This window comes from Neoarius graeffei, chromosome 13 (assembly GCF_027579695.1).
Source record: "Neoarius graeffei isolate fNeoGra1 chromosome 13, fNeoGra1.pri, whole genome shotgun sequence".
Lineage (NCBI taxonomy): Eukaryota > Metazoa > Chordata > Actinopteri > Siluriformes > Ariidae > Neoarius > Neoarius graeffei.
Window position 1 is genome coordinate 2,666,640 of NC_083581.1, and position 26,573 is coordinate 2,693,212.

Consider the following 26,573-nt stretch of genomic DNA (forward strand, 5'->3'; position numbering starts at 1 on the left):
TATCCTTATATGGTCAACATTTCCTGCTCTTGTTTCTCTGTTGCCATGGCAAATAACGGTTTTTATCTCTTGCTTATTTGCTTCGTTAATGACATTATCCATGCTGACGTGCTCCCGATGTATAAACAAACAAACAAACAAACAAACAAACAATCCTGTCAGAATGAGAGAATGAAGGCCGGAGATGATGTTTAGAAAAGCTGTTGCACTTCAAGCAGGTATTACAACTTCTAGAACGTCTTCAAAAGGATCTCTGAGACACTTGTTCATTAGGATTTGTGATCAGAGAGCATTCCTCACCACAGAGTTGAAGTCTTTACATGCTGTATTCTTTTCTACCAAGTCCACCCTAACTGTTAACAGACTCCCTAAACTGGACTAAAAGAACCATGTGAGTGACACCGCCCCCTGCTGGACAATCATGTAAACACCCAGAACTGAAATTAAAGAGCTGATCAGTGAGCAGGAAGCTGTCCAGGAAGTTGATTTAAAGCTAGTATCTCACTGGGCTGAGACAGCTTGCAACAAATTGTGAACGTCATTCGTGAGAGAGTTTCAAAAGTGTCTTGAAACATTTGTGGGGATTCTCAATTTCCTTGCATGAGTCGCTCCTTCGTCGCTGAAATTTTGAACATGTTCAAAAAATTTGTGCGACAAAATTTTTCTCAAAGTAGCCGCAAACACGTCAATCAATTAATTTCAGGGTGACGAGTAACTTGCAACAAACTACGAGAAACTCGTCTCTTACTCGTCTGAATGTGGAGTTACAAAAACGAGAAAATCTGAAGCAAGTGTCACACATTCAGAAGGAAAACACGTCGGTCTTTTAAATCAGCACTCTTTAGTTGATATTTTCAGTTTACACCATAAAATCTAGGCTCATTTAGAACTTTCCACGAAGATTGTCTTCCATTACAAAAGAAGAAAACCTGAATTCAGAACTGATGCACCACTTTCACCAATAAACACACACACAGCTGTAAACATGTTTAAATAGAAATTTGTATTTACATCAATATTAACATCAAGAAACATGATAAACACACTAGTCATTTACATCCTGACCCAAATAACAGGTGTGTATTACCCCATTGTCACGGTTTAAAAATCTATTTCACTTTCCGTTTGAACAGAGATTGCACAGAGATATTTTAACTTTACGTGTATTTCAACTTTTTTTTTTGTTTTAAAGAACAAGGAACAATTTCTGAATGGAATTTGATTTTTGATTAACTGGAGAGCTCATTACAAACAAACAAAACCGCAAATTTGACCAGATTATAAAATGTTGAATATTAAGAGTTTTTGTTTTTTTTATCCTCATTGAATCTTTACAGCACTGAAACTCAACTTCCACTGGCCACAAAAAACAAACAAACAAACAAACAAACAAACAAACAAACAAACAAACAAAAACAAACCCAAAACATTAATATAATGTTAATTAAATCAATACATAAAATCACACAGCTATATCAGAAACATAATAAAATGGGGGAAAAAAATCTTTGGACAAGTTTTAAATGTAAATGCATGAGCAGTACAGGAAAACAGAAAATAAGGGAAATTAATAATCTGGCTGTATATAAAGTAAAAATAATTTACACAATTAGCAAAACTGGAGAAATATGAATATATTTGTAAAAATTTGATTAGTTAAATGTTATGTGAAACTGGTATAAATTATGACATTATAAACCATCCCTTGAAGTATGCTACAAGATTTTGCAAACAACTAAAAATTATTTTTATTTTGTTTTGAGTATTTTTAAAATAATCTAGCAAACCAAATAATGGAACCGTTGTGTTTCCACTGCAGTTTTAGACAACATTTGGTGTGTGTGTGTGTGTGTGTGTGTGTGTGTGTGTGTGTGTGTGTGTGTGTGTGTAATAGTGAATTTTCGCATTGTTAAACACATTTAACAGAACAGAAGGAGATTAAATCTCAGATGTTGACATTTCTAGTCTTATAATACAGCAAAAGATGAAAATAATGTGGAAAAAAAAAGAATAAGCTGGGCATATACAAGTACAAATAATTTACATAAAATAAACAGTTTACATAAAAATATAAGAATATGAATTAATTAAAGGTTATGCTAAACTGGTATAAATTATAACCTTACAAATACAGACCATCCCCTAAAATATGCTACAAGATTTTTGAAATTTTAAAGGGTGAACATTAAAGAGTTTTATTTATGTATGTAATATTAAGGTCGTATAATTATCACCACATGAATTGAATTTCCACCTTGAAATAAATACATTTAACAGAACAGAAGGTGACGTTGAAGTTTGTATGTCTTACTAAAACCTTTACACGTCTATTTTACTCTGAAATACAGGAACGAGTTAACGAACTCCAAAATGTGTCTATCAACTTACGAGTCACGTTTGCAGGACACACACTCCGCTTTATCAGAAGCTTCACGATGTACGAGTTTGAGGAATAAAATATGTTCTAGAAGAAAAGTGCTTGTTCAAAGAATTAGAAAGAAGTGGTGGCTTTTCAGTTAAGATAAGAAATTAATATTAATAAAATAATAATACAAAATAAATAAAAAAGCAACCCCCCCCCCACTGCAAACTGAAACAACAGGACGTCCCGCCCTGTAACGCAGAAGAGCTGTGATTTAAATACGAAGCCTGATGAAAGCTGCTGTGCAAAACCTGTGTGTGACCTACAAAAGCAGATATGATACGGTACACGTGCACTGTATTTACAAATGATAAATCACAGAGCGAGGAAAAGAAGAAGAAGAAATGTGAATGAGAGCTCGATATTTCTAATACTGCAGTACCTTTACGGTGAGGAATCAAAGAATCCAGCGAGACGAGATTTATTGCTTCAATCTGCATAAAGCAGATGATCTGTGCTTGCTGTTTTCGTGTTTCAGAATCATCTCGCTCCGACGGAGAACGACGAGAAAGTCCGTCTCGTGTTCATCGGTTCTCCGATAAGGCTAAAATGAGCGAAAAAATATTGCAACTCTCCTAACGCCGTGAAACAGCTCTGATTTTCCCTTAAAGTGCAATCACAGCTTCCTTTTTCTCGTCGTACCTTTAACAGGACAGAAGGGGATCTTACATCCAGATGGTCGACACGGCATGATATACATTCGCAAAAAACGTGTGTGTGTGTGTGTGTGTGTGAGAGAGAGAGAGAGAGAGAGAGAGAGAGATGCATCATCTTTGCGTTCCTCTAAACAGCTCGTTTCTTCAATTTTGATCTTTTTGATGAGATACAGAATGAAGAAAGCTCACGGAGAAACAGAGAAAGATTCACAGGACAAAGACAGATACAGAGGATGTCGACAAATCCATTACGTGTGTGTGTGTGTGTGTGTGTGTGTGTGTATTTACACTGTGTTACACTTAGTTTTACACGCAAGATCTTCCATCCAGGTGTGTATCATGTTTTATTAGCTTCACAGTGTCCCCATGGTGACGTCTGTCCCTCTGTTCTCTTCATAAATATTTCTGAGACACACAACGAAGAAAAAATAAATATAAAAATTAAACAATAATAATAAGAAAAATAAACTTCATTTATAGAGAACCATTCATAGGTTAAAACGCAGTTCACAGTGCTTCAGAAAGAAAAAAGGCAAATTAAAAAATTAAAAATTTTAAAAATAGCGTAAAGGGGGGAAAAACAAAGTAAAAGTAAAAATGTAATAAAAATGAAAGAATAAATACAGTAAGTCTTAAAATAACACCAGAGTAACTTTGAAATAGAGAAGTTATCAAGATAAAATGGGAATGGCAAATTAGTTAAAGTAGGGAATTACAGCTCTGAAAAAAAAAATTAAAATTAAATATTTAATACAAGTGAAAATAAATAAATAAATAGATAAATAAATAAATGCTCATAACGTGTCTGAGAATGCAACAAAAACTAGAGAAAAGCTAAAGTGAAAAAATATACCGTATTTTCCGGACTATAAGTCGCACTTTTTTTCATAGTTTGGCCGGGGGTGCGACTTGTACTCTGGAGTGACTTGTATGTGAAATTATTAACACATTATTTTATCATTTCACAGGTTCGTTATTTTCACACTGACAACCACAAGAGGGCGCTCTAGGCTTGTGTACCTGTACCTGCTACTTCCGTACCACTGAAAATTTTACATTTCAACATTACCGGTAACTTATAAAGACAACTGAGAAGGGCTGAAAAAAAAATGCCATCAAAAAGAAAATCATATTCTGCAGATTACAAGCTGCAAGTAGTGAAATATGCAGCCGAAAACGGTAATCGAGCAGCAGAAAGAAAGTTTGGAGTGAGCGAGAAACTTGTGAGGGACTGGCGAAAAGCGGAGGTTACTCTTACTGCAATGAAGAAAACAAAAAAAGCTAATCGCGGGCTAAAAGCTAGGTGGCCACAGCTAGAGGAACGAGTTTGCACATGGGTGCTTGAACAACGTGCTGCCGGGAGAGGCTTGTCAACAGTGCAGTTGCGTCTCCACGCCCAGGTAGTTGCCAAGGAGATGAATATAAATGACTTTGCGGGAGGACCTTCTTGGTGTTACCGCTTCATGCAACGCAACCACCTCTCTATCAGAGCAAGGACAACGATGTCCCAAAAACTGCCAGCAGACTTCCAAGCCAAGGTCGACAGTTTCCGTGAGTTCGTTGAAAAGCATGTAACTGAGCACAACGTGACACCGGATCATATTATTAACATGGACGAGGTCCCCCTCACGTTTGACATTCCCATGGGCCGAAGTGTCGCAGACAAAGGGCTAAAGAGTGTGAATATAGTAACAACTGGTCATGAGAAATCACACTTCACAGCGGTGCTGGCATGTTGCGGAGATGGATCAAAATTGCCACCAATGGTCATTTTCAAACGAAAAACCATGCCAAAAACCCAATCCCCCTCAGCTGCCGTCGCCGTGAATGAGAAAGGGTGGATGGATCAAGAAATGATGAACTTATGGCTTACGAAGTGCGACGCTAAGCGTCCGGATGGCTTCTTTAGAACACGCAAAGCCCTGCTTGTGATGGACAGCATGCGAGCGCACATCACGCCACAGTTCAAAGAGAAATTAAAAGTTTTCAACTCCATACCTGCCATCATCCCTGGAGGCTTAACCAAAATACTCCAGCCACTTGACATGTCCGTGAACCGGAGCTTTAAGGCAGTCTTGTGTAACCTGTGGGAGCAGTGGATGACGGATGGAGAGCACATCCTCATGGCAAGCGGGAGAATGCGCCACGCAACTTTCCTGGAAGTCATTGGATGGATCGACAAAGCATGGGCTTCAGTGACAACCGAAACCATCCTGTCGGGATTCAGAAAGGCCGGAATAATTGGAACTGCAACTGACGACGAGTCTGACGAAAGCGACGCGGAAGAGGAAGCGGCGCTTCGTCTACCTCCGGAGTTGGCGGATTTGTTTAGAATTGACACCGAGGATGAAGAATTCAATGGATTTAGTGATCTGGAGTGAGATTGATGGTTTGGCAAACTTGTTAGCATGTTCTTTATGCTATAGTTATCTGAATACAGGGTATATACACCAATCTTTGAGTCAATTTACTACCATTTAATACCTTTTTTTTACTACCTTCAGATTTTTTTACAACCACCACGACATCGAATTGCACCAAGTATCAATCAGAAAGATTTTGTGACATGCACATAGATTTTGTCATCCAACACTTACTTACATCATTACCATTATCCAGGAGACTCGGTTGCATATTTCACAACAGGGCATTAGTTACAGTAACAATGTGAGGTGGGGTGGTTTGCTTCATTTAAGTGATGGAATGGTACTGGATTTAAACTTACAACCTTCTTGAAGACTGACTTCCAACCATTCGGCGACAGCTACAAATACTACAAAAGAAGAGATTTGACGTACGGACTGCGGAATGACGTACGTCATTATAGAAACCCGAGAAAACCAGGCACTGTTCTTGTTTACATTTCAAATCCATCCGTTTCGGGCGCGTAAGAAAAATATCCCCGTAAACTCCGCTTTTCCGTTTAAAGAGCCGAAAACTCTAAGTCTAACAAATTGGCCAAGTGAATAAAGCGTGTGTAACAGAAAAGGCTTTCCGTTATGATGTCTGTCTCCACCTGCGTGCGTTTGCGCTGACCGCAGTTAACCGGGTGCAGCTGAAGTGTCAATCACCAAATTAACAAGGGGCAGCGCAAACGCACGCAGGTGGAGACAGACATCATAACGGAAAGCCTTTTCTGTTACACGTGCGTAGACAAAAAAAAATACCGTTTAGAAACATGGCGGACGGAGTAGAAAATGCCACCAAACTTCTTTATTTGAAAAATAAAACCCTTCGTTTTACCTTTATACAAGTGTGTAACTGATAGTATATACCATGTGTGGAAATTATTGTTGTGTTTGGTGGTTAATTATTTTTTCATACTTATAACGTTTTGTTTTCTTAAGAACAATGGTCTCTTTTTCCAGTGTGAATTATTAATATGACCTCAACCGCATACGGACCCAGATAGCAAAAGGGCGTTGATTCGACGTTGGAATCATCGTCATGTTCTCGGGCGTTAGCTTCGTTGATGGCTTGCGAGTAAAATATTTCCAATTGATTCCAATGGATTTTCGTGAATGTCACGACGTTGGTATAGCACTAGCACTAGTGCTAGCTGTCGAGGTGATAGACTGTTGCTGCCCACGACCGCGCATTCCCCTGACGTGTTTCTCCGACTTCATGTGCGACCTGAGCGCATTAGCCCCCATCCAATTAATATTAATGATTTTGAGGCATACTTTACAGTATGCCACGACAGGCCTTATCCAAGCTTGAAAGCTTGGATCCCGGAGCCAGGATCGGGAAAACTTACATTTCCCCATTTCTAAACTTTTTGCCACCTGCTAGAATTCGATGAAGAGATACTGGTTCACTTAGCACTGCTTTCCGTCTCCACTTGGACTTAGCTATGCGCACGCAGACGATTTCAGATTTCTATCGACCAATGAATACAATGCATTGATATGACGTCAATATCAAGTTCATATCACACATTCATTTTTGAAGTAGCGGCGCAAGCAAGAAAGGATTTATTTTATTTTGCCTATTTCATCAAAATGAAACCAGTCATTGTCCAAAAGAAAAAAATAATACCTATTCTTTAAAAATAATACCTTTTGACCAAATTTATCACTTTTTAAGGCCATTAAATTTTGCGTTTTTGATTTATCACTTTTTAATACTTTTTAAAACCCCGCGGACACCCTGGAATAACTGTTAATATGTTACGTTAACATACCAGACACGCACTCAGTTCATTGTCTATGCGTCATGTAGCTGAATGTGTTACGTTAGCATACCGTTACCCTATTCGGCCTGTTGTTCTCTAATCCATTATTATTTTAAATTGCCTTTCAAGATGAAATGTCTGTTCTTGGTCTCGGATTTTATCAAATAAACTTCCCCCAAAAAATGCGACTTATAGTCCAGTGTGACTTGTATGTGTTTTTTTCTTCTTTATTATGCATTTTTTGGCTGGTGCGACTTATACTCCGCAGCGACTTATAGTCCGAAAAATACGGTATATATTACACAGTAAAGTAATTTGGTTGTCACTAAGAAAATAAAATACAAATAAAAAAGTAAATAATGCAACAAATGGCTCTAGAAAATAAAAGCATGTTTTAAGTTTTTAGCTAAATGAAATTACGTGTTGAGAGGGAGTGCAAGTGTTTATTTATTTATTAACTCAAATGAAAATGTTCACTGGACCACAAAGCGCGCGCACGCAGTGAAAGTGGCTCTTTATATATAATAGCATGTGATGTCACTCACCTGATCAGGGCCCATGGGCATCCGCCCCATCATGCCCATGTTCATCTGACCCATGTGACCCGCGTTTGCGCCGTTCATCATCATGGAGCCGTACGGCGCGGCTGAGCCCTGCTGCGCAAACGCCTGCTGTGGATACGAACTGCACGCAAAACACGCACGCTCATCACTACAACACTAATACACACAAAGATATTTATTCTTTATATAAAGTTCTAGGAAAAGGAAACTCCACCCCGAAACACGATCAATACGTTTACAGTAAAATAAACACTCATTGGCCACTTTATTAGGAACACTCCTACATCCACTGCTGTTCTGTAATCAGCCGATTCCTCGATGCATCAAATCCCACAGATACAAATCACGAGCTTCAGTTAATGTTCACGACGTTCAAACATCAGAACGGGAAAAATCATGATCTCACAGTGAGGTCTGACTTTCTTTCTGTCTCTCACTGTGGTATGGGTGTTGGTGGTTTGATCCAGATGAGTATGAGGTTTGAGTATTTCAGAAGCTGCTGATCTCCTCCTGGGGTTTTCACACACAACAGTCTCTAGAGTTTACACAGAATGGTGCAGAAAACAAAAAACACTGAGTGAGTGAGCGACAGTTCTGTGGGTGGAAACAAACGCCTTGTTGATAAGAGAGGGTCAGAGGGAAATGGACAGGAAGGATATAGTAACTCATATCATCACTCTTTACAACCGTGGTGAGCAGAAAAGCATCTCAGCATGCAACAGCAGAACAGAAGAACACATTGGGTTCCGCTCCTGCAGCCAAGAACAGGGATCTGAGAACCAACACCACATTCCTATTAAAGTGGCCGGGGAGTGTGTGTGACGTGTTTAAGGATTCTGGAGTTCATGTGATGATTATCTGATGGACTCAAAGCCCCAGAATGCACTGCAGCTATGAGGACACTGAGGTACAGCAAAGACTATCTAGGACAGTTAGTGAAGCTTGAAGCTGATCTGTTTGAGCAGAGTGTACAGAAGGACAGACTAAAGGACTAAAGTGCTGCTGCATCGCTCTCTTTAGGTAAACAAACAGCATTGTGGGTAATTATGGAATCAATTTTGTGCCAAAATGTTCATACGATACTTTTGAAATATCAAACAAAAATGACAAATCAAAACAGTCAATTTTTTTAGACTGGCAAACAAATTATTCGTGTAATCGTGCAAAATATCAGTCTATTACTCTTCAGAAACCTTTTATTTTTGTTCCGCGTCTTTCTCAGTTTTGTTTGACGTAATTTATTTTGGTTGTGATTCCAGCTTTCTCGTTTGCGCTCCCTGACTTTCTGCTGCAGTTTTGGCACAAACTTCCCGTGTGGGCGGGCTGTCCAGGAATGCATTCCCATTGGCTAACTTGTGTTTGACTGACAGCTACGCTCAGCCATTCCCTACTCGGATTCTGGCGGACTGTTTGGCGAGTGAGCGATCCATTGACGGTAAACAAGGATGGAGTGGACTTCAGTGGCGACTATGATATTGAATTAATTCAACAAAGTGTAAATTCAATATCATAGTCGCCACTGAAGTCCACTCCATCCTTGTTTACCGTCAATGGATCGCTCACTCGCCAAACAGTCCGCCAGAATCCGAGTAGGGAATGGCTGAGCGTAGCGGTCAGTCAAACACAAGTTAGCCAATGGGAATGCATTCCTGGACAGCCCGCCCACACGGGAAGTTTGTGCCAAAACTGCAAGCAAAAAGTCAGGGAGCGCAAACGAGAAAGCTGGAATCACAACCAAAATAAATTACGTCAAACAAAACTGAGAAAGACGCGGAACAAAAATAAAAGGCTTCTGAAGAGTAATAGACTGATATTTTGCAGGATTACACGAATAATTTGTTTGCCAGTCTAAAAAAATTGACTTTTTTTGTATTTTGATTTGTCGTTTTTTGTATGAAAAAAGTATTGTATGAACATTTTGGCACAAAATTAATTCCATAGGTAATGAGATCATTAAAAATAATCAGAGATGAACACTGCTGCGTCTGAGATGTTTCACCTGTTGCGTGTCATTCCTCCCTGAGGCCAGCCCTTCATGTCGGGACTCTGGTACATGGGGCCGCCCTGCGGGTGCTGCTGCATCATGGGATTCTGCGGAGGCCCCATGCGGCCTGCCATCATGGCGTTGGGTGGGCTGGGACCTCCGGCGGGGGCAAAAGATGGATCACCCTGCTGGCCCATTCCTACAGAAACAAATAAAGCTTCATGTTTAAACTCTCTCACTCTCTCGACTCCTTTGTCAGGATGATGCTCTTGGTCAACAACGCCAACATTAATAACAAAAAATCCGAAAAGTAAAAAAAAAATTAGCACATGTTGGTGAATACTGGCAATACACGAGTTGTGTTCACAGGCCAAAGTTCATCTTTAATCACATGGCACAAAGCAAAAGTAGCTGCTAGCGGAAACAAATCCACATTCGCTTGTTTGGTGAATCAGCTTTTCTCCTGCTGTCAGGATGTGCACGCACAGAACAAACCGGATACTGATTTATTTCCCTGCGGAAAATCCAGAGATAAAGATAACACACACACTTGTGCATCAAATACACCAGCTTATCCTAAACATCACAGCGTGCAGGGTTTATCGGTTCCTCACCATAGTTTCCTCCGTAGCTGAACTGCTGCTGTCCCGGCTGGCCCATGCCTGGCCCCCCCATGCCCTCCATCCCTGTGGGGGCGGTGACGTTGGGCGGAGGACTGAAACCTCCACTTGCTGCCTGCTGCTGCATCAACAACATCATCCTGTGTCTCCGCATCTGCATCTCTCTGTTACGCTGAGCCATCATCTGAGCGTTCAGGAAGCCCGGCTAACAGAGAGAGAGAGAGAGAATCAGCATACAGTACACCAACTGTTAAATGTATTATGCATTACAGATGCATTGATACTGATACACTGGGATACTGTGTGTTGTGTGTGTGAAATTTACAGCCTCTACCTGGCCTGCCATTCCCGGTTGCAAGCCAGGTCTCATGCCAGGACCTCCTCCTCCACCGGGATTCTCCATCTTCATGCCCATACCCTGCCGAGCCTGGCTCATAAACTGAGGAGAGACGTTCAGATTTAGCTTATGGGCTTTACCATTGTGTGTGTGTGTGTGTGTGTGTGTGTGTTTTACCTGTTGTCCTTGTAGCCTCTGCTGCAGCTGCAGGCGTGTAGGTTTGGTGGCACTCATCATCCTGGGTCTCATCATGGCAGCGCGTGGATGCCCCATACCTCCCATCGGCCCCATGCCACCCATCCCGGGGTAGTTACCCTGCTGCCCCATCTGGTTGAGCATGGGGCTGTAGGATGCAGGAGGAGGCGCGCCCTGCATGGGACCGGCACCATAGCTGGAAGGCATGGGCATGGACGGGGGTCCGGGGTAACCTTGGGGGTACATGGGCTTCTGCTCCATCACCATGGATGGGTCTTGGGCGGGGAAAGGTTCAGGCTGCAGATCTCCACCCTGACCCTACATCAGGGACACAGAGGAGACAGGGGGGGTTTAAAAAAAAAAAAGGGGGGGGGGGGGGGAAGGACTATTGTGACTCTTGGTGGAATTCTGGATTGTGATTGGTTGGAAGGTGTTGGTTAATTTTCTACTGCAGCAGCACTGAAAGGACTGCAGCTGCACATCACAGGTTTATATTAAAACTCTCGATGAAATACATGACCGTTTATTTAATGATACTCGTTCACAGAGTTTGACCGGTTTTTGTGATATTATTGGATGTTTCTGAACAGTGTTTATATGTATACTTATACAGTGGTGCTTAAAAGTTTGTGAACCCTTTAGAATTTTCTATATTTCTGCATAAATATGACCTAAAACATCATCAGATTTTCACACAAGTCCTAAAAGTAGATAAAGAGAACCCAGTTAAACAAATGAGACAAAAATATTATACTCGGTCATTTATTTATTGAGGAAAATGATCCAATATTACATATCTGTGAGTGGCAAAAGTATGTGAACCTCTAGGATTAGCAGTTAATTTGAAGGTGAAATTAGAGTCAGGTGTTTTCAATCAGTGGGATGACAATCAGGTGTGAGTGGGCACCCTGTTTTATTTAAAGAACAGGGATCTATCAAAGTCTGATCTTCACAACACATGTTTGTGGAAGTGTATCATGGCACAAACAAAGGAGATTTCTGAGGATCTCAGAAAAAGCGTTGTTGATGCTCATCAGGCTGGGAAAGGTTACAAAACCATCTCTAAAGAGTTTGGACTCCACCAATCCACAGTCAGACAGATTGTGTACAAATGGAGGAAATTCAAGACCATTGTTACCCTCCCCAGGAGGGGTCGACCAGCAAAGATCACTCCAAGAGCAAGGCGTGTAATAGTCGGCAAGGTCACAAAGGACCCCAGGGTAACTTCTAAGCAACTGAAGGCCTCTCTCACATTGGCTAATGTTAATGTTCATGAGTCCACCATCAGGAGAACACTGAACAACAATGGTGTGCATGGCAGGGTTGCAAGGAGAAAGCCACTGCTCTCCAAAAAGAACATTGCTGCTCATCTGCAGTTTGCTAAAGATCACGTGAACAAGCCAGAAGGCTATTGGAAAAATGTTTTGTGGATGGATGAGACCAAAATAGAATTTTTGGTTTAAATGAGAAGTGTTATGTTTGGAGAAAGGAAAACACTGCATTCCAGCATAAGAACCTTATCCCATCTGTGAAACATGGTGGTGGTAGTATCATGGTTTGGGCCTGTTTTGCTGCATCTGGGCCAGGACGGCTTGCCATCATTGATGAAACAATGAATTCTGAATTATACCAGCGAATTCTAAAGGAAAATGTCAGGACATCTGTCCATGAACTGAATCTCAAGAGAAGGTGGGTCATGCAGCAAGACAACGACCCTAAGCACACAAGTCGTTCTACCAAAGAATGGTTAAAGAAGAATAAAGTGAATGTTTTGGAATGGCCAAGTCAAAGTCCTGACCTTAATCCAATGGAAATGTTGTGGAAGGACCTGAAGCGAGCAGTTCATGTGAGGAAACCCACCAACATCCCAGAGTTGAAGCTGTTCTGTACGGAGGAACGGGCTAAAATTCCTCCAAGCCGGTGTGCAGGACTGATCAACAGTTACCGCAAACGTTTAGTTGCAGTTATTGCTGCACAAGGGGGTCACACCAGATACTGAAAGCAAAGGTTCACATACTTTTGCCACTCACAGATATGTAATATTGGATCATTTTCCTCAATAAATAAATGACCAAGTATAATATTTTTGTCTCATTTGTTTAACTGGGTTCTCTTTATCTACTTTTAGGACTTGTGTGAAAATCTGATGTTTTAGGTCATATTTATGCAGAAATATAGAAAATTCTAAAGGGTTCACAAACTTTCAAGCACCACTGTATGTAGTTTTTCTATGTATACGAAGGTAAAGTTTGGTGTTCCACAAGGTTCTGTCTTGGGTCCACTGCTTTTTTCTTTATATATATATATATATATATATATATATATATATATATATATATATATATATATATTAGTGCTGTCAAAGTTAACGCGATAACGCGATCTCAATTTAACGCGATTAAAAAAAAAAGTGCCATTAACGCAAATTCTAATTTGGCCCTGCGAGTCACCCGTAGTTCCTGTTGAGGCTTGTTGCACGCTGCTTCAATAAGAGTCCGTGTGAGTGATGGAGAAAGGCACAGACATATAAACATCCTCACCGCCATATTGGATGAGGCAAAGTGGAGATTCTTCAACCGTCTCTGGTATAGCGTCTAGACAGTAGCCGAGAATAAAGATGTCTCATTCATGTGCTGCGTTTAACTGTACCAACAGGTTTACCGTCCAAACGAGTTCACATGGGATTACCTTTCACAGGTGAGACTGGAAAAATACTTTTCAACACTGTTCCTTCAGTCTTCAGTTTCCCAGCTCATCTCCACCGGGGGGGTGTAGAGTTATAAGCAGTGAGAATTAGAGAATACAGCGCCACACTATGATGAACGTTTTTGAACGTATGATGAATGTTTTTATTTTTGTTTTTTTCTTCTTTTATGGCAAATACTTCTCTTCAAAAGAAACTAATGAAGAGTAAAATAAAACATTTTTTTATTTTCACAGTGATATGCACTTTATTTTTCATCCCTTGGTTTTCTCATCTAATATGGAAGTTATGGATGTCAGTGGCTGTGACATGTTATGCTCTGCAATAAAAAAAAAAAAAAAAAACATTGGTACAAAGCAAGCCCATTCACTTTTTTATGATAAGAGAATTACAATGGTTTTTCATGTGACAAAAATGTGCGATTAAATTGCGATTAATCGCGAGTTAACTATGACAGTCGCGACATTAATCGCGATTAAATATTTTAATCGCTTGACAGCACTAATATATATATGTTCCCTCTGGGTGATATTATTCGTAAACATTGTATTAGTTTCCACTGTTATGCTGATGACACACAGTTGTATGTTTCTGCAAAACCTGATGGGAGACACCAGCTTAATAGAATTGAGGAATGTGTGAAGGACATTAGACACTGGATGCTTATTAACTTCCTTCTGCTTAACAAGACTGAAGTACTTGTACTCGGACCACATGCAGCTAGAAGTAAGTTTTCTGATTCCACAGTGACTCTGGATGGCCTTTCTGTTTCTTCACATGCAGCAGTGAAAGACCTCGGAGTGATTATTGACCCCAGTCTTTCATTCGAAACTCACATTGATAACATCACCCGGATAGCTTTCTTTCATCTCAGAAATATTGCTAAGATAAGAAATTTAATGTCACTACATGACGCAGAAAAACTAGTCCATGCTTTCGTTCCCTCCAGGTTGGATTATTGTAATGCCTTACTGTCTGGATGTTCCAATAAGTGCATAAACAAGCTCCAGTTAGTTCAAAATGCAGCAGCAAGAGTCCTTACTAGAACTAGAAAATATGACCCCATCACCCCTGTCTTATCCACACTGCATTGGCTCCCAATCACATTTCGTATTGATTATAAAATACTACTATTGCCCTTTAAAGCACTGAATGGTCTCGCACCACAGTACCTGAGTGAACTTCTGCTCCTCTATGACCCGCCACGCCTACTTAGATCAAAAGATACAGGCTATTTTTTGGTACCTCATATACCGGTAGTGAAGGCTACATCAGGGGGCGGAGCCTTTTCTTACAAAGCCCCACAGTTATGGAACAGCCTTCCAAGTAGTGTTCGGGAATCAGACACAGTCTCAGTGTTTAAGTCTCGGCTGAAAACAGATCTGTTTAGTCAAGCCTTGTGTTAATGGTGTTTATGAGGTAAAGGAGTAGATCTGGAGGATCCTCAGACAGAGTGTTTTGGTAAACTGGGATGTATGGATGCTGTCAGTCCCCACTCACTCATTCACTGGGGTTTGTTGACGGTGTAGTGGCTGCTGCTTTATGTCCCAGAGCTCCCTCATGTCTGTGTTACCTTCTGGCTCTCCCCTTTTAGTTATGATGTCATAGTTAGTCTCTCCGGAGTCCCTGCTTTCACTCAGCGCACAATGTACACTGTTCTTCACCATTAGGTGACACTGGGCGAACCTAACAACCTGTGTTTCTCTCTCTCTCTCCAGTGATGCTGAACCTCTCCTGCTCTCAGACCTGCCTGATCCCTCCTGATGCCCTACTTCTGGCTGGAGTCTCATCACATCACTCCTGTGGAGGTCGGAGGACTGTCCTCGTATGGACAGTCTAAAGACACACTTAGAAGACGCTCTGGACACTTACAGTTCTGCTCTGATGGTTTCGGACTCCAATCCCCAGGAGAACTTTAGGACTGCAGTTGTCATGAACAGTTTTACACTCAAGTCTCCATCAGTGAACAGTTTATAACTTCAACAAAACAGACTTCCTGTTAAACTGTAATGAATTTCCTGGTGACACAGTTGTACTTTGTGACTCTATAGGACACAGTTATAGAAGTGAGTTATTTATAATCACGCTATCTGTTATCGCCCAGATGGGGATGGGTTCCATTTAGAGTCTGGTTCCTCTCAAGGTTTCTTCCTCGTGTCGTCTGAGGGAGTTTTTCCTCAACACCGTAACCTCAGGGTTACTCATTAGGGATACATTTATTGATTCATGTGTTTAAAATCTTTATTTTTCTGTGAAGCTGCTCTGTAACAATGTCTTTGTTAAAAGCATGATACAAATAAAGTACACACACACACACCTGGCTGATGATGTCAGGGATTCCCAGGGCACGGTCAATCTCCTCCAGTGCTAAAACATCAGTGTTGTTGAGCAGAGAGTCGAGCTGATCTAACAGAGCTCTCTCATCACTCTGACCCTCAGAGGTGGAGGGAGGAACCAACAACTCATCCAGAGCATTCCCAAACTGACGCCTAAACACACACACACAATATCCAGCACTGATCTATCAAGCACATACTTTACACATCAATTCAATGAGGTGAAACATGACAGCAGGTAACATGGGAATCTGTTCTTTTTTTTTAACTCGAGTATTAATTCCAAAAGTTGCATCAATATATGGAGAAAGTTCCTGGTATTCAGAGTCGGGTTAGACAGATACTTCAGTTAACTCCACATTCAGATTACTAAAATCGCTTGTGTGTAGTTGACGTCATGCAGGTTTCCGGATTTTTCTGGAGTTAGAAGCATCCGAGACGGAATATTTCAACAACGTCTTTAAACACAAGCATGCAATTTACTTTAAAAATGAAAAATAAAAAGACTAATATGAAGACACATGAATGAGAAGATGGTGAAATCTAACTGGAGTCCAGTACGTCACTAATATATTGCAGCATGAATAGTCCTAGCTGTAATAATGATCACAATAATCATTGAAAATGTGGTTTGACTAAGAAAAAAAAGGTTTCATTATTCAGCAGTATATAAAATAGCACTTGATCCAGTACATCCCGGTATTTTGCATTTTATTATTATTTGTTTTATCGTAGTGAATAGTTATTCACACGCGGAGCTTAATGGAGCCTTGAGATACTAAATTGAGGTCATGAAACCATAATGCATGAATAGCATACAGGGTTTTTTCTAGAAAAATTTAGTATGAGGGCGCTCACCATGGCGAGGGAGCGAAGCGGGGGGGGAGATGGTGCCGGTTGTCCCCCCCCCCGCCGTGCAAAGCCTTTGAAAAATGCTCCAATGGGACATTCTGAGGCTATCTGAGAGGGAAATTGTAACAAATTGTCTGTCAACACTGAAAAAGAAAGAAGTAATCTTCTTCTGTCCCAGACAGTCTTTGGCTTTCTTCCGTTTCGTGCCGCGGGATGACATCTTTAAATGCCCAAGTGTCAACAAACACAACTCCCGAACTACTTGTGTCAAAAGCTCCCGCGCCGGTGGGTGAAAGGTCATTCAGTCTCGAGAAATCTCGCTCTACAAGTCAGCTGACCTTGTATGTAACCCATGTCAAATCTCGCGAGAGCAGCCGCGACAAGTAAACAACTAAACAACATGGCGCCTCAGTCTGGAAAACGCCAATTCGGATTGTTTTTGCGCCGTCTGGCGGTGTATCTACTATGATTGGAATATTTTTGGAGCAATTATAACGTATTTGATGATCAGACACATTGTCACGTCGTGTTGCTGGGATGTTTTCACGGAGTCAGTAAGGGGGCGCACGCCGAGAGTAAGAGGGCGCAGCGCCCCTGTTCCCCCGTTTAGACGAAAGCCTGGCATACAGGTGATTTTATCACACATTGGGTTCGATGCGCTCTCGCGTGTCCATGGTTTGAAGGATAATCTGACCTAGCGCTCATCTGCTACACTTAGAGATACTTGACTTTCTTTTATAATTTTATCTGTTTATCGGTATAAGTGATGTCTCTAAGATGCATCTCCTGTGTGTGCACTTTATTTACTAAATTTCAGCAGGGCTTTCCCCAAAGCGCGGACATACTGTGCAACGTCAGCGCACACCCAAGGGAGGGAAGAAAAAAAAATCAATACCATAAATTGAACAATGCAGAGTACTTTCGGCACCTAAATATCTCCTATTCCCCTCTGAAAACGAATAATAACGATAGAAATAGGAAGATATTGTAATATATAGGTCTAGACGATCCTGGTCCTCAAGCCAGAAGTGAAAATAAAGGGTTTCGCTGCGTGCACCGACTGCCATTTCACAACCAGAGATAAAACCACGCTCTCGGTGCTGGTTGCTAGATGGCGCTGTTGCATGATTTGACCTCGATTCTGTTCCTGGCGCGATACTGCAGGCTTGTGTGTGTGACTTTTGCCTGTTGGGCTGCAGGTCTGTAGTGGACAGCTGTATTGCTAATATTCTAATTTCAGCTGCTATATTGCTCAATATTATTGCGCTTGTGCAATAAAATGAATTATTTTTTTCGCGGTCCGGTTTCCATCAGTTACGGACCCTGGTTACGGATCTCTGGCGGCTCGCTTGTTCACAACAACAACAAACATAGTAGCAATTTCTGTCAACATTTATTTTCGCATTTCTCAGGAGAATAGCATTAATTTTACAGCATGGATAGCGATAACGACAGTGTTCACAGCGAAAGCGAGTTTTACTCCCCTGAGGAAGAAGAAATAAAAGAAAACACTTCAGGAGAAAGATAAAAACCTCTAACTGTTGCTAATGCCGAGCAAAAACATGGCTGAATCCTGAATAATAATTTTTATTTAAAATAGATGTAAGAAGTTGATCATATAAAATATTCAAAAGATATAATGTTGCACATTTAAGATAAAAACAAATTATTCCTCAATTAGTTTAAAACATTTTTTTTTTTTTTATAAAACCTTAGCTCTGGCAGAAAGTAATCTAAAATTGTCCGCTGTTTCATTGGTTGTTTTCCCGAACACATTTCAGGAGAAAGCTAAAAACCTGTAACTTGCTAACGCCGAGCAAAAACATGACTGAATCCTGAATGACTCCTATTTGTATAAATAGGGGACTACATAGGCGGCAAAATGTAGTTTTTTTCCTGCCATGGAAGTGCACTTGTATACCGAGGAGGAAGCCATTTGCATTACAGCCGTGAATGAGGATTCAAAATGGCGGCTCGGCTCGGTTTTCCCTTTCGGGCGCTCTCGTTTTCTGTTAGAATTTGGTAAAGAAAAAAAATATATATATTATTTACCAGCTTAAGGTCGGTCCGTATGGTGAAATACCGTGACCTCGGTCTTGAATATTGACCTCCGCCCAGAGGGCCTCGCTCAGTACTTTCAAGACCTCGGTCACGGTATTTCACCATACGGACCAACCTTAAGCTGGGAAATAACATATATATGTATACATTTCTCTGAACTGACTGTTTCCAGTGTTTTCATTTCAAATCTAAATTTTACCCTTTAAATTTTGCCCCTTGCAGATTTGACAAAGTAAAAAAACAGCAAATTTAATAAAGTTGAATTGTACCTAAATCAGATGCCACCAGAATGCCACCCTAGATGCCACCAGAATGCACCATTTGAAGTCTCTAATTACAAAATTTTCCAGGGGAGCACGCACCCAGACCCCCCTCGCGGCTCCGCATCAGTAGCACTGCTCTGATATTTTTTTTCTGGGGAAAGCCCTGCTCAGTATGACAAATCGAACCGTCAGACAGCGACGGTGGAGACACACCTCCGAGTCGAGAACAATATGGATTACTGCACATTTGTGATCATGGTGTTCAGGAGAATAAAAGACCTGTTGTCCATCGCCATCATATTGTCTGGCCAGGAAGGTGACTGACTGTCTGGACACTGCTGCTGACTGAACGGCCCCATCGCCATGCTCATCTCGCTGGAGCCTAAAGAGGAAAACATACATCAACACACGCTGCTTCCTTTGAATTCACATTCACGATTCGACAAGGAATTCAAACAACCCATCGAACCCGTACCCATATCCATCAGCTGTTGCTGCAGCATGGACCTGGTACCAGGAACACTGTTGGACCTGTTCACCATGGGTCCTCCCATCATGCTCTTGGAGTTGTAGGAATCGACAGCGGGACGCATGATGGAGGGGCTGCCAGTCGATCGCGGCATTCCCCAGTCTCCAGCCGGGCCCATGGGCGAGCGCTCCGGCATTCCCATTCCTCTGTTCATCATTCCTGGAGGAACACAGGAAATTTAAACATGCATCAGGTTCCTGTGGAGTTCAAGTCTCCATCGAGTCTTCCGGTTTTTATTCCACGATCTTTCATGACCAAAAAATGTCTGATATTAGTTTTAATTTACTGCTCGCTGATTAGTGTTTACAGGACAGTTCATTTCACTTAATTAACTTTTTTAATTAACCTTTTTTCTAAATGTATGTACAGTGGTGCTTCAAAGTATGTGAACCCTTTAAAATTTCTGGATAAATGTGACCTAAAGCAACATCAGATTTCCACTCAAGTCCCTCAAGAACACAATTAAACAAACGAGAGAGAAATATTATACTTGGTCATTTATTTATTGAGGAAAATGATTGATTGATTGATTGTTTTCAGTATCTGCTGTGAGCTCCCTGTGCAGTAATAACTGCAGCTGATCGTTTGCTGTAACTGTGGATCAGATCCTGAACATCGTCCTGGAGGAGTTTGATCCCGTTCCTCTGGACGGAGCAGCTTCAGCTCTGGGATGGTGGTGTTTTTCCTCACATGAACTTTTCACACAACATTTCTACTGGACTAAGGTCAGGACTTGTTCATTCCAAAACATTAACTTTATTCTTCTTTAACCATCTTCAGTAGAACGCCGTGTGTGTTTCAGGTCGCTGCCTCGCTGCGTGACCCACTTTCTCCTAAGATTCAGTTCACAGACAGATGTCCTGATGTTTTCCTTTACAATCCTCTGGAACAATTCAGACTTCATTGTTTTATCAATGATGGCGGGCCGTCCAAGCCCAGATGCAGCAAAAGAGCCCAAACCATGATACTACCACCACCATGTTTCACAGATGGGATCAAGATCTTTTGCTGGAATGCGGTGTTTTCTTTCTCCAAACAGAACACTTCTCATTTAAACTAAAATGCTCTATTTTGGTCTCATCCATCCACAAAAGTTTCCCAATAACCTTCTGGCTTGTCCATGTGATCTTTAGCAAACTGCAGTTGTGCAGCGATGTTCTTTTTGGAAAGCAGTAGCTTTCTCCTTACAGTCCTGCCATGCACACTGTTGTTGTTCAGGTGTTCTCCTGATGGTGGACTCATGAACATTAGCCAACATGACAGAGGTCTGTAGTTGTTTAGAAGTTCCTCTGGGTTCCTCTGTGACTCTTACACGCCTTGCTTTTGGAGTGATGTCTGTTGGTCCACTCCTGAGGAGGGTCACAGTGGTCCTGAATCTCCTCCATCTGTCTGACTGTGGATTGGTGGAGTCCAAACTCTTTAGAGACGTTCTGTGACCTTTTCCAGCCTGATGAGCTTCAACAACTCTTTTTCTGAGGTCCTTTGACAGGAATCTCATTTGCTCGTGTCATAATTCACTTCCACAAAAATGTGTTGTGAAGATCAGACTTTGATAGATCTCTATTCTTTAAGTAAAACAGTGTGAACACTCACCTGATCATCACCACATTAACTGAAATCACCTGACTCTAATTTCACCTTCAGATTAACTGCTAATCCTCAAGGTTCACATACTTTTGCCACTCAGTGATGCATAATAATGGATCCTTTTCCTTAATAAATAAATGACCAAGTACACTACTTTTGTCTCATTGTCCCAAATACAGCTCCACTATATTTGTTCTTTTAAAAAAAATTTTTTTTTAAGATTTTTTTTGGGCTTTTTCCACCTTTATTGGATAGGACAGTGTAGAGACAGGAAATGAGCGGGAGAGAGACAGGAAGGGATAAGGAAACGACCTCGGGTCAGAATCGAACCCGGGTCCCCGGACTTATGGTATGGCGCCTTATCCACCTGAGCCACAACGCCCCCTTTTTAATTTAATGTACATGGAGTGCTTCACAGGTACTGATAAACTGTACTGGGTGCTACAGTGGTGCTTGAAAGTTTGTGAACCCTTTAGAATTTTCTATATTTCTGAATAAACATGACCTAAAACATCATCAGATTTTCACACAAGTCCTAAAAGTAGATAAAGAGAACCCAGTTAAACACATGAGACAAAAATATTATACTTGGTCATTTATTTATTGAGGAAAATGATCCAATATTACATATCTGTGAGTAGCAAAAGTATGTGAACCTTTGCTTTCAGTATCTGGTGTGACCCCCTTGTGCAGCAATAACTGCAACTAAACGTTTGCGGTAACTGTTGATCAGTCCTGCACACCGGCTTGGAGGAATTTTAGCCCGTTCCTCCGTACAGAACAGCTTCAACTCTGGGATGTTGGTGGGTTTCCTCACATGAACTGCTCGCTTCAGGTCCTTCCACAACATTTCCATTGGATTAAGGTCAGGACTTTGACTTGGCCATTCCAAAACATTCACTTTATTCTTCTTTAACCATTCTTTGGTAGAACGACTTGTGTGCTTAGGGTCGTTGTCTTGCTGCATGACCCACCTTCTCTTGAGATTCAGTTCATGGACAGATGTCCTGACATTTTCCTTTAGAATTCGCTGGTATAATTCAGAATTCATTGTTCCATCAATGATGGCAAGCCGTCCTGGCCCAGATGCAGCAAAACAGGCCCAAACCATGATACTACCACCACCATGTTTCACAGATGGGATAAGGTTCTTATGCTGGAATGCAGTGTTTTCCTTTCTCCAAACATAACGCTACTCATTTACAACCCCGATTCCAAAAAAGTTGGGACAAAGTACAAATTGTAAATAAAAACGGAATGCAATGATGTGGAAGTTTCAAAATTAAAATATTTTATTCAGAATAGAACATAGATGACATAAATGTTTAAACTGAGAAAATGTATCATTTAAAGAGAAAAATTAGGTGATTTTAAATTTCATGACAACAACACATCTCAAAAAAGTTGGGACAAGGCCATGTTTCCCACTGTGAGACATCCCCTTTTCTCTTTACAACAGTCTGTAAACGTCCGGGGACTGAGGAGACAAGTTGCTCAAGTTTAGGGATAGGAATGTTAACCCATTCTTGTCTAATGTAGGATTCTAGTTGCTCAACTGTCTTAGGTCTTTTTTGTCGTATCTTCCGTTTTATGATGCGCCAAATGTTTTCTATGGGTGAAAGATCTGGACTGCAGGCTGGCCAGTTCAGTACCCGGACCCTTCTTCTACGCAGCCATGATGCTGTAATTGATGCAGTATGTGGTTTGGCATTGTCATGTTGGAAAATGCAAGGTCTTCCCTGAAAGAGACGTCGTCTGGATGGGAGCATATGTTGCTCTAGAACCTGGATATACCTTTCAGCATTGATGGTGTCTTTCCAGATGTGTAAGCTGCCCATGCCACACGCACTAATGCAACCCCATACCATCAGAGATGCAGGCTTCTGAACTGAGCGCTGATAACAACTCGGGTCGTCCTTCTCCTCTTTAGTCCGAATGACACGGCGTCCCTGATTTCCATAAAGAACTTCACATTTTGATTCGTCTGACCACAGAACAGTTTTCCACTTTGCCACAGTCCATTTTAAATGAGCCTTGGCCCAGAGAAGACGTCTGCGCTTCTGGATCATGTTTAGATACGGCTTCTTCTTTGAACTATAGAGTTTTAGCTGGCAACGGCGGATGGCACGGTGAATTGTGTTCACAGATAATGTTCTCTGGAAATATTCCTGAGCCCATTTTGTGATTTCCAATACAGAAGCATGCCTGTATGTGATGCAGTGCCGTCTAAGGGCCCGAAGATCACGGGCACCCAGTATGGTTTTCCGGCCTTGACCCTTACGCACAGAGATTCTTCCAGATTCTCTGAATCTTTTGATGATATTATGCACTGTAGATGATGATATGTTCAAACTCTTTGCAATTTTACACTGTCGAACTCCTTTCTGATATTGCTCCACTATTTGTCGGCGCAGAATTAGGGGGATTGGTGATCCTCTTCCCATCTTTACTTCTGAGAGCCGCTGCCACTCCAAGATGCTCTTTTTATACCCAGTCATGTTAATGACCTATTGCCAATTGACCTAATGAGTTGCAATTTGGTCCTCCAGCTGTTCCTTTTTTGTACCTTTAACTTTTCCAGCCTCTTATTGCCCCTGTCCCAACTTTTTTGAGATGTGTTGCTGTCATGAAATTTCAAATGAGCCAATATTTGGCATGAAATTTCAAAACGTCTCACTTTCGACATTTGATATGTTGTCTATGTTCTATTGTGAATACAATATCAGTTTTTGAAATTTGTAAATTATTGCATTCCGTTTTTATTTACAATTTGTACTTTATCCCAACTTTTTTGGAATCGGGGTTGTAAAACAGGGTGCCCACTCACACCTGATTGTCGTCCCATTGATTGAAAACACCTGACTCTAATTTCACCTTCAAATTAACTGCTAATCCTAGAGGTTCACATACTTTTGCCACTCACAGATCTGTAATATTGGATCATTTTCCTCAATAAATAAATGACCAAGTATAATATTTTTGTCTCATTTGTTTAACTGGGTTCTCTTTATCTACTTTTAGGACTTGTGTGAAAATCTGATGATGTTTTAGGTCATATTTATGCAGAAATATAGAAAATTCTAAAGAGTTCACAAACTTTCAAGCACCACTGTATAATAATAATAATAATAATAATAATAATAATAATCTTTTTTTTTTTAAAAATCAATGATTCCTTGTCATTTAATTATATTTTAACATTGAAAAAAAGTGCAGCGTTCTTTCCCATTGTTTTTTAAATATTAAAAACATTTGTGACCTTGTTTAGATGTTTTGAATAAACACCTGGTAAATTTATCACATTTTCAAAATTTGCATTAAGGAACTGGATGGAAAATCCTGCATCATTTTTGGATGTTGCATTAGGCATCATGGGAATACAGAGGATCACAGAATCATTTACCATCATCAGTAAACGAATGAGGCTTGTTCCCCCCATCAGGAGCAGGTCCTGAATCCCCCTGTTCTGGGAAATCTGTTCCGGAAGCCCTCAGACCTCCGAGGATGGTGTCCAGCTGTACAAAGAGAAAATACAGAGCTGTTCAATAAGCTTTATAAGAGATTCAAATTGTTTAGAAGTTCAGAAGTGCCAGATGTTCACCTCGTCAGGAGGTTCTGACTTGATCTTGCCCTCCACGGTCTCCTGTGCTGCTCTGCTGAGCGGAGTGCCACCGTTTCCCCCGGTGACGCCTTTCCCTTCCAGATCTTCAGGTTTTGGTTTGATGTCGCTGGACTCTTTGGAGTTGGAGTCGTCCTTGTTGTTGAGGAGGTAGTGGAGCAGGGCATTGGTTTTCTTCTCCTTAGGGCTGTGTTGCTCCTGCTTGGGTTCTGACATTCCCGAGACTCCTCCTGGTCCTGCATTGGCACCTGTTGTTTCTCCTCCAGCGGCGCCCGTGTCCTGGCCGAGCATTGCCTTGCCCGTTGCCTCAGCAGTGATTTTTGCAACTTCGTCAGGAGTGTTTCCATTCTGGAGCAGCTTGTGGAGGATCTTGTGCTTCTTCTGGAGTGACGCTGTGTAGTGAGAAGAACCCAGAGCTTCAGAGGGTCCTCCTGCTGCTGCTCCAAGAACCTGGCTCTGATTGGTAGATGAAGAGACACCAGAAGGACTTGTCACACATCCCGGTTCCTTGCCCTCCAATGTAGCTCCTGTGGCAGGTCCTGGAGGTCCACTTCCAACCCCGAGTCCCAGCTCCTCAGTGGGTGAGGTGAGGAGCTGGAGCAACTTTTTGTGTCCCTTTCCATCTGGAATCTTCCGAGGAGGTTCTGATGAAGCATTTCCAGCTTCATTGGTTGTGTCCCCGGAGTCTTTGCTGCCTCCACCAGCCTGACTGTCAGGTCGGTCTACACCACTGCTCTCTGCTTGGTGGTTGTGGTTGTGGCTGTGGTGGTGGTGATGGTGGTGGTGGTGCAAGGGGTGTTGCTGATCTCCAGGTCCATGACTGTAGGCTCCTGCTGGGCTTTTGGAGTCTCCATGTCCTGGCTTGCAGGGTTGGGAGGAGGAGGACGAGGAATGGACACTTGGAGAGCTGTCGGGTTTGTGTGCTGTAGAAGGGGACGTCAGGGTGGATGGCACAGAGGCGCCTACTCCTTCACTGATGGCCTGAAGAGCATTGAGAGAGCTGCTGGAAAAGGTTGTTCCACCTCCTGATGCTCCAACACTACCCGGACCCATGGGAGAATGCATGCCTGCAAACAAGAAGAGGAATCTGAAACATCAATATAAACGTTAGCATATCAGCAATCCTGTTTTGACATCCTTTTCACTTACCTCCTGGAGAGAATTGGCTGGATGCCATTTTTGGACTTCCTCTGTTACGTGGAGACATGAGGAGACCCTGCTGAGGTCCATTTAGACCTGGGCTGCCTTGAGACGGACTGTTCATGCCTCCAAGCCCGTAGCCTCCTGAAGCCTGGAAGAGAGGCTGTTGATGCTGCATCCCAGGACCAGGGTGATTCATAGGATTCATCTGAGCCATGGGATTCATTTGGCCCATTGGACCCATCTGACTCATTTGATTCATTTGCATCATTCGATTACCCATGTTGCCCCCGTACATGGACCCCCCACCACCCATGTGACCCATATGCCCCATGTCCTTCATGCCATAACTCCGATTCATACCCATTCCTCCCATACTACCCATGCCCCCCATCCCCATGCCTCCACCAGGACCCATGTTCATTTGGCTGTTGGGGTTAGAACCCCCCATGCCCTGCTGCCTCATGCCACCTTGCATCATGCCACCAGTTTGGTTGGTGCGAGAGGCATTGGGCTCCCTGCGAGGATAAC

At 41.8% G+C, this 26,573-nt stretch overlaps 1 protein-coding gene across 4 annotated transcripts in view; it reads right to left on the reverse strand.

Moving 5' to 3' along the window:
• Positions 1-984: 984 nt before the first annotated feature.
• The window catches only part of LOC132896364 (nuclear receptor coactivator 3-like), a 156,897-nt gene continuing 131,308 nt past the window's right edge, over positions 985-26,573 (reverse strand). For 2 of the 4 annotated variants that reach the window (XM_060937137.1, XM_060937138.1), the window contains 12 exons: positions 26,052-26,560; positions 24,885-25,969; positions 24,687-24,798; positions 19,643-19,855; positions 19,447-19,549; positions 15,973-16,144; positions 10,934-11,269; positions 10,745-10,858; positions 10,414-10,624; positions 9,815-9,998; positions 7,798-7,936; positions 985-3,483 (listed from right to left, as the gene is read on the reverse strand). In XM_060937137.1, coding sequence (XP_060793120.1) covers positions 3,472-3,483; positions 7,798-7,936; positions 9,815-9,998; positions 10,414-10,624; positions 10,745-10,858; positions 10,934-11,269; positions 15,973-16,144; positions 19,447-19,549; positions 19,643-19,855; positions 24,687-24,798; positions 24,885-25,969; positions 26,052-26,560 — 3,190 coding nt within the window. In that variant the 3' untranslated portion in view covers positions 985-3,471. The other 2 variants (XM_060937139.1, XM_060937140.1) reach the window with 2 other exon arrangements.